General features: G+C 43.1%; 1 protein-coding gene across 6 annotated transcripts in view; it reads right to left on the bottom strand.

The window, feature by feature from the left end:
• Positions 1-12,228, bottom strand: part of Rapgef4 (Rap guanine nucleotide exchange factor 4) — a 292,946-nt gene that overhangs the window by 54,665 nt on the left and 226,053 nt on the right. For all 6 annotated transcript variants that reach the window (XM_029474006.2, XM_029474005.2, XM_029474008.2 and 3 more), the window contains 5 exons: positions 6,750-6,834; positions 6,198-6,258; positions 4,074-4,150; positions 3,580-3,726; positions 1,313-1,428 (listed from right to left, as the gene is read on the bottom strand). In XM_029474006.2, coding sequence (XP_029329866.1) covers positions 1,313-1,428; positions 3,580-3,726; positions 4,074-4,150; positions 6,198-6,258; positions 6,750-6,834 — 486 coding nt within the window. The remainder of the gene's footprint in view (positions 1-1,312; positions 1,429-3,579; positions 3,727-4,073; positions 4,151-6,197; positions 6,259-6,749; positions 6,835-12,228) is intronic.

Here is a 12,228-nt window from a genome sequence, read left to right on the forward strand (position 1 = left end):
GATAAGAGAATCTAGGAAGAATGGGGACCAGAGGTGTGGAAGGCGGCCAAGCTGAACTTCCCTTTAAGGCAGTGGTTCTCAACCTATGAGCCATGACCCCTTCAGGGGTGGGGGAATGTGGGTCGTCAGCTCCTTCACGGGGGTCAGATATCAGATATTTACATTCAGATTCATAACAGTAGCAATATTATAGTTATGAAGTAGCAACGAAAATAGTTTTACAGTTGGAGGTCACCACAACATGCGGAACTGTACTGAAGGGCTACAGTGTTAGGAAGGTCGAGAGTCATTGGTTTAAGGAGTCCTCGAGCAAGCGAAATGCCTCCATCCCTTAAACAGGGTTGTTGTAAGGATTAGAGAAAAATTTACAAAGCATACTGTGCTTATTTAATAATATGTTTCTTCCTGTCTTCTTCTCAAATATGTTGACTTACCCAGATGAAAACATCGGAGTCATAGGCTTTTAGTGGAAACAATAGGAACTCATCAGTTTGGGTGAGCGCGCTGATAAAGGGAACCCCACTTTACTTGCCAACAAAGGGAAATGCTCCTTCAACATATTATTTGGTGATGTTTCTTTAGCAAACAAACATTCATCTGCTTTTCTTATTCACAGATTGGGAATGAATCCCCACTTAAAAAACGGCAAGCCCCGATCTCCTCGAGGCTCACTGCTAAGTCTCTTGTCTCACCACACAAATGTTGGTACATTTTGTGCAACAGTCTTAGGTAGGGAGTTACAGCAAAAGCTAAAACGGAGCCCGGGTGCTCTGGAAAGGACCCCAGTTAAACAGGAAGCTCGAGAAATGTGAAGAAGCCAGACTTCCATTTGACACTGGCAAGAATGAGTGCCCAGGAGTTCAATGCGACGACATGTTTTCTACTCAAAATCAGGGTCTCATCCGTGTCCTCAGTCACTCTGAGAGCAAAGGGAAAACACTTTATCTGAAACTTCCCCAGGGCATTCAAATACCACAGCGTCTCATCACTGGGGCCTGTGCCCTGCACTGCCTGGCATTGTTCTCTTGGGGATCTTCTCTTTGAGGCTATTATGGCTGAACAGTATGGAGGGAGAGGCCTTTGGAGCAGGACAATACTCTCAGAGTATGTCTCTACCCAGCACCAAGCTTGATGTAGTGCCAGAAATGGATACATTATACGCCACAAGATGTGTGATTAGTCAATAGAGAGAGAGAAAAAAGTCACCCACACTCCCGTCTTCCACAAAAAGGAGAACATGCTATTGTAGAAACGATGCCATGTGAAAAGGTTAATCATAGTCTGGCAATTACAGTGTTGGATGCAAACATACTTTTGCTGAGGCTGTGAGTTTCCTTGATTAGCAGCTCTGTTCCCTGCTGGGACCTTCTCCAGTACCAAGACATCTTGGTCATGTTCTTTAAGTCTGACTGTATTCGCCTCAACGTCCTGCAAACACAAATTATACCACATACAGATGCTGCCGTTCACTCAGACAATGACAGAAATTTCCAAGGCTTCAGAAACTCATTTGGTGCTTGTGATGTTAATTGTCGCGTCTACAAATTAAGCCATTTTCAAAGTCAAGGGCTGGAACGGTCAGAGGGAGGACCAGATGAGGTTTGAAGCATGTGCTTTTAAAAACTGCTTTTACCATAGTCTCAGGAAAAACTCCAGAGGAGTTCTGGTGTGCTGTTGATGCTCTGTGAAATCTCTGGGGGAAGGGCATGGAGTAGAGAATTGGGGTGGGGGTGGGGCAGAGGCATTTACTCTTTCTAAAAATATGTGACAAACAGTGCTCTGCTTCAGCAGAGTCCCTTTCTCTTATATGATCTGTAGGAGTGGCAACTCTGCCTAATTAAGCAACTGTTTTGTTCCGACTTGGACATGTGCGGGTCTATGCACATCCGTGTTTCTTTGTGTGCTGTCCTCTTGTGCAAGCATGCATGCAGAAGGCTAGGCCTCACCCAATCTCCACCTTAGGTTTTTTTTAGAGTCTCTCAGTGAACCTGGAGCTCTCTGATTTGACTAGAATGGCTGGCCAGTGAGCCCCATGGGTCTACCTGACTCTGAAGTCCCAGCACCAGGGTTACAGAGGCACCCCGCTGTACTTTTCTTCTTTTCTTTTCTTTTCTTTTCTTTTCTTTTCTTTTCTTCTCTTTTCTTTTCTTTGGTGAGTTCTAGGAATCTGAACTCAAGTTCTCATGTTTTCATGGCAAACACTTTAGTGAGCCATCTCCCCAGCCCCAAGAACAGTTCTTTCAAAACCAAATGGAAATGTGATCCAAGTCTTTCTCAGTTAGGTTGAATGGCTTTATAAATTTCAGTGATAAAATGGTTCTAATATGACTCTTTCAAATGCTTTTTTTTATTTTTGGCAACCCCATGGGTGTAAACTTCAGAGTTAGTCTGAAGTTAACCTTAAAATACTTCATATTATTTACTCTAAATTTTTTTTACTACTTTTTCTTAATATTTGGTCTCCATTTTAAATGAAACCAGGTAAGGATAACATCAAATTCCTATGATACATTTTCCTATATTATTCAATGGTATACATTTTATTACTATTATCATTATTACTGACAGGGTCTCATATGCCCCAGGCTAGTTTCAAACTCTCTTTGTAGCTGAGGTTGACCTTGAACCTCTGATCCTACAGGCTTCTACCTTCTAAGTGCTGAGAAGATAGTTGAGCACCACCGTGCCTGGTTCATACAGTACTGGGGACTGAACCCAGTGCTTCAGTCATGCTGGCCAGCACTCACCAGCTGAGTTACATTTCACCTTCTCAGTGGTATGAACTTTAGCTTTCTTTGCTTTGTGACTGAGTGTATAAGCAGTGTTTTGGGCAGAGGCCAGGGCTTCAGGCAGTGTAGAGGGAGACGTGCACATGAAGGGAATCAGGAACCATTTTTTTTTTTAAACATCCCACACTCTTACAGACACCTTAACCAGCTATAGGGAGGCTTTTGATCTGAACCCAGCCTCAGGTGCAATCCGGCTGCTCCTTGACTGCCCAAATCATTCACCTATTTGCCAATATCTGTAACAGCTGTGGTTTGAAATGATCTGCGATAAATTCCTTGAAGGAATATGCTTTGCGGGATAACCACAATCGGCATTAATTTCTATTAACAAGCACTCAGGAAATCTAGAGTGTGTGGTGCTATGAGCATGGTTCCCTTGGGAAGAGATGGGAAATGGGCCACAGAGAAGACAGGGGGCAGAGGGAGGCTGCCGCTCTGCTGGACCAGAGGGTACAAAAGGACATTAAGAAGAATCTGTAGGAGACCAGAGAGAAATACTGTAGACTGTGCTATCTTGCTAAGGCAACTACTAATGCTATCCAGTCATAGGGACCAGCACAGCCATGTGCAGGGGAATTTGCTCCAGCCTAGTATTTGATGTCCGCAGCTGGTCTCCTGAATGTACACCAGTCCACTGAGTATGCCTGTTTCAGAATAAAGGCCCTTTGTTCAAGCATCTATTTGCCACATTCCTGTGGGATGAACAATCTACTCAAATATATTTATTTTTTTAATTCAAGAAGGGGAAACACTGGATGTCTTTCAACCAAGGTCTACTCTCTCAACTCACCCTCAGAATCCGATTGAAGTCTTCCTTGTCGACTCTTAGGAAGTGACAATTATCTTCCCGAAGAACAATGGAGGCAGCTCTCGGAGCATCGTTCACTAGAGCTAACTTGCCAAAGTCATCTCCTTCGTGCAGGGTACAGACCACACCCTGAGGAGAGGGGGACAGTCAGGGAAAAAAAAAGGGAGGGGGGAAATCAAGCATCTTCCTTCCCTTCCCCCACCATCAAACACTGTCTGTAAGTGGACTACATTAGTATTATAATCAAATTAAAATGCTTATTTCTTTCACAGAAATAAATACAGTCAATGAATGACTCTGAGTGCAATAATTGAGGAAAATTTATGATTAAAGATGAAATTATATCTTTTCTACATGGAGTAACAATGCCATGGTAAATTTAATTGCAGCGACATTTGTTACTGCTTAGAGGCACACTAGCAAATGGCATCTAATAAAGCTTCAGAAAGAAGAGGATATAGATAGATATATTATACCTTGCCATAAATGACTACATTCACGGATCCTTTCAGAATGATGTACCAGGAGGTACCTTCTTCCCCCTGGTTAAACACTAGACACAAAAAGATGGAGATACTCATGACAAGAACAGGACAAGAATAGCAGCACATCAATATAAATTACAGCTTATCAAATCATCGCTTTCAGGCTCCAGAGTTACGCATACATAAAATAAAAAAAAATTACCGGCAAATCCTAACTAATTCAGGTAGAACATTATTGTCTCTCTGTGGAACAGAAGAGGACGAGAGACTGTAGTATTTGCTTTGCCCGGAGAGACAGGTTCTTACTGGGTATCAATTTACCAGCAATGCACGTCTTAATGGAAAGCACATTCCCCCATAATTCACAAAGCATTGTGAGGTGCAAAATAGGTTTTAAAAATGATCTGACCAGCAATGTAAAGTTTGAAAACATGTAAATCAGTGCTGTAGCTTGTTGATAAATATATACCTATGCATACGTTCTTAATTGGTTAGGATCAGAACCAACATATTCAGAGTAGGAATCACCGCTGAGGAGGAGGGAAGAGCAGGCTAAGGGGAGGAACTCGAGACAGCTGGAGGACAGTCTCATTGTTTGGAAAGTGTTTAAACTGTAGTGCAAACAAGAGCCTTTTGATAAAAATAAAGTATTTTAATAATCTCTGTTTTCATCCATTTAAATATTTCATCGTTCAGTGAAAACAACTAGTGATTTGAATAAAAAGAATTAACAGGATAATGAAAATGAATTAAATAAAAGAGAACTAAAGAAACAAAAAATAAAAATTATACAAAAATGATCCTGAAAAGGCAAAAAAAAATTGGGTTTCTTGCTGACAGAGGTATCAGTGTTAGGAATAGTGTTCTTAATGAGTGTGTGTGTGTGTGGGGGGGAATTTTGAGATACAATGTTTAAAGCTCACTTTGCCTCTCTAACTCATATCTCTTGTTTATTTTTAACTATCACAATGTATCTAACAAACAGCAAAAGTTTCCAAAACATGTGTCCTGGAAGTTTGTTTAATTGCTGGGGACTAACAAAGTGTTCCATGGGTCCCTGGTTTAGTTCCATTTATCTCTAGCCGTCCCTCTCAGTTCCGTACAGAACCCCTCATAACCCCTGACATGCTGACTCATCTTCTGACCTTAACCGCAACTGCTCAGCAAAGATTTTGTCCACTAGAGGGAAACACCAGCATCAGCAATGCTGCGTGCATCTACTAATGTCTAAACTTCTTGCTTCCAGGTGTGATCACAGAACTGAAGGATAAAGTGAATTCCAGAGAGAAGCCCCCATATGACTGACACTATGTGACTATCTGAGGCTTGGAGCCCATGGTGGGAAAAAAAAAACCAAAAAAAAACAAGAAACACAATACTTTACACAGTACTGTCAATGATAACTTAAGGTGTGTTAAGTATTTTAACTGTAACAGGAGATTTCCAGAGCCAAATTAATTCATTAAAAAAAAAAAAACAACAAACCTCCACCTTTTTTGTGAATGGGTCTCAAAATTGCTCTATACCCATGGATGACCTTGAACCTTAAAGTTTCCTACTTCCCTCTCTGGAGCACTCTCCCAGTTGCATCCTCTCAACCGTCCTCCTCACACTGAGTTATGCAGTGCTCAGCATAGAACTCAGGGAGGTTTTCACACATGTTAGGCAAGTGCTCTGCTGTCCGAACTATCCCTCAGCCACAGATTAGTTCTTCTATATCCACTATATGGAAGTTACTACCCAGAGCCCTGCAGAAAGAGTAGACACTTGATTCATCCCACCCGTTTTAGACGGTATTGGGGCAGTGGGGTAGAGAGCCCACAGGACTCAGACTGGCAAGTGTTACATGTGCGGTGCTGGAATACCCACCAAACTTCAGATGGACTGACACAGGATGGAATAGTCACGAGTCCAGAAAAGGACAAGTGCCAAGCGATATCCTGCCGGGTCAGAGTGGGGCCAATAGAGAGAGTGGGGCATTGATGAAGAGCAAAGGGTGTGGCCAGGCGTGACAGGCAGGGAGGGGGTGTGGCCAAGCCTGACCAGAGGGTGTGGCCAGGCCTGCGCAGAAGGGAGTGTGGTGAGGCATGGCGCTTCATTAGGGCTCTCACTTACACACAGTTCCTCCTTTGGCGTGAGACTCAAAAATGAGAACACCTGCTAACTCCCGTTTCACCTAGGGGGGGAAAAAAGAAAAATGTGGGAAGACAAGGTACAGGAGAAGGGACTTGTGTTTTGTGTGGTGCCCGTTAGAGGTGGTTTCCAGGCTCACCTAAAGTTATCTATCACATAGATTATATGATTTCCTATCATCCTGAAATACTTTCACTAGACTTGCTACTTGGATCAGAAAGTCTATTCCAAAACTACTATCTAGACAAGCTTGTAACAATCCCCATCAGGCAGACCTCTAAGGGACATTTATTTATTTTGTGGGGTGACTGCATGCCACGGTGTACTCTCGGGAGCTGGTTCTCTTTGACTACCACGTGGGCTACTGGGATGGGGCTCCGGTTGTCAGGCTTGTAGCTATACCCACGTTGAGTCGTTTCTTAGGCTCAGATGTTATTTTTTTCATCCCGTGGTTTGTATTTAATTTTCTCTGGTGTGTATGGTGATTGCTTGAGTGGATGCCTGTGCACCACAGCTTGATTAAGAGATACTCACTGTGGTAGAAAGATGGGATAAGGCTTTAATATGAAGGAGCTCATCGTAGATAATCTCTAGGTCATCCACAGTCCTCTGGCCAGGTCTATAGAGAAAGACAGTGACAAAGCATTGTTACACACGCTTCAAATATGGGAGTGGATCCATTGGTCAGTAACACGCTAAGGGGTTTATTCTACATGAGAAGATACTGAGGGAGGCTCTGGGCCATAGCAATCCCTACAGGCACTAGAAAGGAATGTGTGCACTCGTTGGAAGGATAGGAGGAGTTGAATGTACACAGACTCCCATCCCTTCCAATCTCAGTGGGAAGCACCCTCTGCGTGGTCATTGGTTAACTTACCTGGGGCTTTGTAAGTAATTGTAAAGCATTGCTTTTTATTACACCCTAATCAATAATGACAAAACTTGTCTCTTTGAGTTCTAGGGACACTTGAATGGTCAACTTGACAATGGATTCCCATTCCTAGAGTATCTTAAGGTAACACTGGGGCTGTCACTGTTCCGGATTATACATGTTGCTCCTCCAGAGGACTCAAGTGATTTCTTACCCATCCCTAAGGAGGCATGTTCTTGAGGTGTGAATGAGACAGATCACACTGCCTGGAATTTCTAAGAGAAGGAAGGGGAGGTACATTCATATATCTGAAACTCTGTTCTGTGGACTACCCCTGACCACAACGGGTTAGTGATTTGTGTAAAAGGAGTTTTGTTTTGTTTTGTTTTTTTAATTCCAAATATTAGTACTACATAAAGTTAGTAATATACCTTTGTTGTATGGAGTAAGGGGTCATTTTTACATTAGAAAACTGAGTAAATTCCTAACTGCCTTTTCTATCTAAGTTTATTTTGGAATTATTAATGTCATTAAAGGGTATTTAATAACATTATCACACAAGGTAAGTGGCAGGCCTCCTCGGAGATAGCTGGAGGAAGAAAATGTCCTAACTTACACATGACCTTCATAAAGAGAGCTTTACCCTGAACAAAAGGATACTATGTACTTATTACACAGAATCAAAGGAGGACTTGTTTATTAATCCTGACTACACAAATCCAGGACTTGGAAGATGCCAGCCACATTCATTTCCCGCTAAGGATCATCACTGAAGGACACTGGATTGGACACCAGTCCAGTGCTCAGTGGTGTCACCTAGAAAGCACAGGACCTCAAAAGATAACGAAGAGAAGCTGGGGCCACAGGATGCCACAGGAGCCAGGCCCTCTTAGCAGGGGCCCAATCTACCACTTGACTCACACGTGGGGACTTTGAGGCAAGGACCCTTCGGGATTTAAAAGTCAATCCAGTCACCCCCAGGCATCTGCAGCCATAGGGGCAGCCATAGGGGTGGCCGTGGGGGAAAGGCTCGGGAGGTGTAATAGGATTACAGCTCTCCAGCTTGAGGCGCAGCCCCGCTGTTCCTGCTTCTTGACATGAGCTGTAAATAGCACAAATGCTCCTAGACACTTGGCTAAAATCGAAAGGAGTTACTGGATCACCTTACCCCCTGGCTGTGAACTGAGCTGAAGGTAGGGGGGGCACAACCTCAAAAATAAAGGTTTACAAGTAAGTCAGTTCTAAAATCTTGACAGATTCAATATTGGAGCTGGGGGAGCCGATGTGTGGGTGTTCAGGTGCATTTACACATGAGTGGCAATATGAAACCTTTATTGCTTAGTTTATCTGTATTTTAAAAATCTAGAGTTTTACATTTTTATTCAAATTACTGATTTAGTACATTAATTTTTTGAAATTTAAATACTGTCTTTACAATTTACAGATCTCATTACAATAAAAATAATTACAGTTCATCAAGAATTTCAAACATGATGAACTTGTCAGATCTTCAAGGCAATATACTGTCAGTGCTAAGCCAATCTGATTGTAGGATCTGTCAGGGAGAGATAAAGATGGCGACATCAGGCTACTTTTGAAACACTCTATTTGTTTAGTGTCCTATACCAGAAACCTACCTGATTTCTTCTTCCCCCCACAGCTTGTGCCCACCTTTCTCCTTTTCTAAACTCTTCTTCTACCTATCTGTCCCTCTGTCTGCCTCTCACAGTGTGCTCTGCCACTAAGGAAGGGGCTGCTCTGTTTTCTCTCCCTGGAGAAAACCCCAGCTCCCATCTGTGTAGCTCTGCGATCTATCTCATCCCCAGACAGCTTTCTTTCTTGACCTCAGTGCTTCCTGGCCTCCTCATCCCAGTAACTGACACGTACCCCAATAGTTGACATGTACCCCAGTAACTGACACACCCCAGTAACTGTCACGTACCCCAGTAACTGAAACGTACCCCAGTAACTGACATGTACCCCAGTAACTGAAATGTACCCCAAGCGTAATCTTTCCAGTACTTCTTTAGTGTCCACCAAGTGTTCTAGATTCATCTGTCACCATTTATTGTCAGTCTTTCCTCATAGCCGTGCTGTCTGCCTCAGCCGTCCACATGTCTCTTCACTTCGTAAACACACCTCACTTCCTGTCCACAAGGCTTCCTGAAGCTCCTATCTATCTAGGATGCTTCCTTCTGCCTCAAGCATTGCTTGGACTCACAAGCCCTTGTTCTTCCGAGGCTGTGTTGCTGTGGTGATTTGCAACACTTCTCTGAAGAAAGTTATTTGGTCGACGGCTCCGAACTAACTCTAGACTCTTCTCAAGAGAAGCTTGTTAGAAGGCATCCCACACTAGAGTGGAAACAGAAACTGGCGCTGAGATCTAATCTATAAACTTTCTAGTTGCCTCCTGGACTACTGGCTCATTTCTACATCTGTGAGATGGAGGACTAAGTGGAATTGCTGTAAACTGCAGGAGGAAAGCCACAGAAGCATCGCATATATAGGGAATATGGAACAAAGGCCGGATGGCAATATTATATGGACAGGCTTTCATCACGGCTCATAGGATGGAGTTCTTAAAACTCATGATGAACTTAGAGGTGAGGCCACCAGAGCCACAGAGCACTCTGGTTCTATGGCCAGAGGGAAATTGGAGCTTATGCTCTGTGACCTTCCTAGTGAGGTTAAGCAACACAAAGTGGCCCCAGCACATTTCATTTTGGTTTATACCATGACAAATAGTGACAGTTGCTTTCCCTTATCTGTGATCTTCCTTATCTCTGGTCTGCTCTTTGTAATTTCACATATCTCCAACCAACTAAGATTCAACATTCTTAGATGGAAAATTCCACAAAGAAACAATTTGCAAATTTCAAATAACTCATAGCAAATTATTTTGATGGCTTTATTTTATTCTATCTAAGTTATATATTAGATCCTATTATATATACATGATACTATATATATATATATATACATATATACACATATATACATTTACACACACACACACACACACACACACACTTGTGTACCATCCACAATCAAATACTCAAGGAGCATCTTGGGACATATCCTCCATGGGTAAAAGCTGGCATTTTAATTCTCAATAGAAGAAATTGGATAGAAGTAACCAATTTTTTAACAAATGATAGAAAATGCATAATCATACAATTATGACATGTAGCTACTTATTCTCCATCAAAGTAAGTGTGGGGAATGGGTCTGGATATAGCAAAATAGCAACTATTAGGCTAGGAGCTTTTTGGTCAGGATTTTGTCTGTGAGAAACAAGCAGGTGCTGAAGTACTTGGGAATTTCTGGTTTTGTTGGAGACTTAGTTGTGTCATGTGATGTTTTTCTGGAAACTGTCTTATGAGAGGATGTTTTGCTGAGAACATCTAGAAGTTGCCATGTGATATTTTGCTAGAATAGACACTTGAGAGGACACATGCTGTTTGGAAAGAGTACAGGTTTAACTCGACAGACAGTGGACGATTCTGTGGCATTGGTTCACCTTGCCACTCTTAGCTGGTGTTTATTAGGCTCTGCAGATGCTGGTACTCGCTGAAAATGCTCTTGCATTGGTTCGCCTTGCTTTCTTCACCGATCTTTACTTGTTATGACTTTGTAGAGAGAAATGCACCAAAGAACTCCTCATGGTATTCCCGCTGCTTCTTGCCACTTCTGAGCACTCGTGCCGACTGGCAGGATCCCTGGTTTCTTCTGTGTCGAGCTGCTGCTACTGATTATCTGTGGTGTTTTGCTAGTGGACTGGACTGCTGACAACAAAGATTGGAATTGCCCCAAAGAACTATTTCTAAATAGGTCGGCAAACCCCTGTTTCCTATTAACCTTTCTTTGCCCCTATCTCTGGTGGGTGGTGGGCTAGAAGGGAGGTTGAAGCATTAAAGAACCATAAGTAAGGTTCTGAAAAAAAAATCTAAGCCTACAAGGTGCTGCCATCACACCCCATACTGAGTTTTACCAGAAGAGCAGGAAGATGCCAGAGATTTTGGACAGTGGAAATCAGATCAGACTAGACTCAACAAGACTGGGAAGCTCTGGAGCCAGGCACTCTCACACCACCATGGTAGATAAGAGGTGGCCCAGATGACAAGCTCAACTTGAGCACTCACTGGTGAGGGGTGGGTCTCAGTGGTTCATCAACTGGCCCCTACTCAGAGCGACTGGATTCTGGGGCCACTCCTGGCCCTCACCTACTACAATGATCAGAGTGAGAGAAAATTTGTTCTCTGGAGAACAGAAAGAATTCCTAGGGTAGCTGATGGAGCCTGGAAATGTAGATCGGAGCTAATGGTTTTAGAGACTTGTAGTTGAAAAAGGTTGTCTCAGGAAGGTTATAAAAGGGTTTCAGGCCGGAGAAACTCTCTGCATTTTGGCAGTAAATGTGAAGGAGAAGTGTGGTTTCAGCCTCTTTGGTTCCACAGAAAGCACAGCCTGCTGGGAAGAAGGCTAGTGAAGATCTACCTTAGTGCTTTCAAGACAGAGTCTCTTGGGGGTGTCACTGGTGTACAGACACCCATGTGGCAGTCCAGCCCCGGTCATCCATCTTCAGGAACCAACCCAGGAAAATAAAGTCTTCTGTAGGGACTGAGCAGATACTGTGGTGAATCACATGGGGGGCCTTTGAAACCAAACTGAACAATGTCTAAACTCAGGTTAGCTTTTGAATGAATGGGGAAAAAAGAAAACACTACAGAAAACACAGACACAACAAAACAACTCTGAGGGTTCAAGTGTTCGATGAAATGACCGGGCAGGCCGCTGCTGCCATTTGGCAATAGACCCAGGCTTCCAGGAGCTCTTTGGTCCTGTTTCCAGCATGTGGTTTGATGAGGTGAGAGAAGTCAGCGCTGCAAGGTGTGAAGAGACTTACTCTTTCAAAAATGAGTCTATTCACAATTCACACAGATCAAAACATTCATAAGAGATTTGCCCAGAGCCAGGACCCTGTCCCTCTAGGGCATCAACATGTCATTAAGATTGACAGTTGAGGTAAATACTAGGCAGAAGGCCAGATGGAACGTAAGACAGTCTAGTCAACCTGTGCCCACCTAAGCAAATCAAAATGTGAGCCCCTGTCCTCCACAGGGCACCTCAGTATCAGCTGTAGAA

The sequence above is a fragment of the Mus caroli genome, unplaced genomic scaffold, assembly GCF_978045245.1.
Source record: "Mus caroli unplaced genomic scaffold, Mus_caroli_1 scaffold_2, whole genome shotgun sequence".
Lineage (NCBI taxonomy): Eukaryota > Metazoa > Chordata > Mammalia > Rodentia > Muridae > Mus > Mus caroli.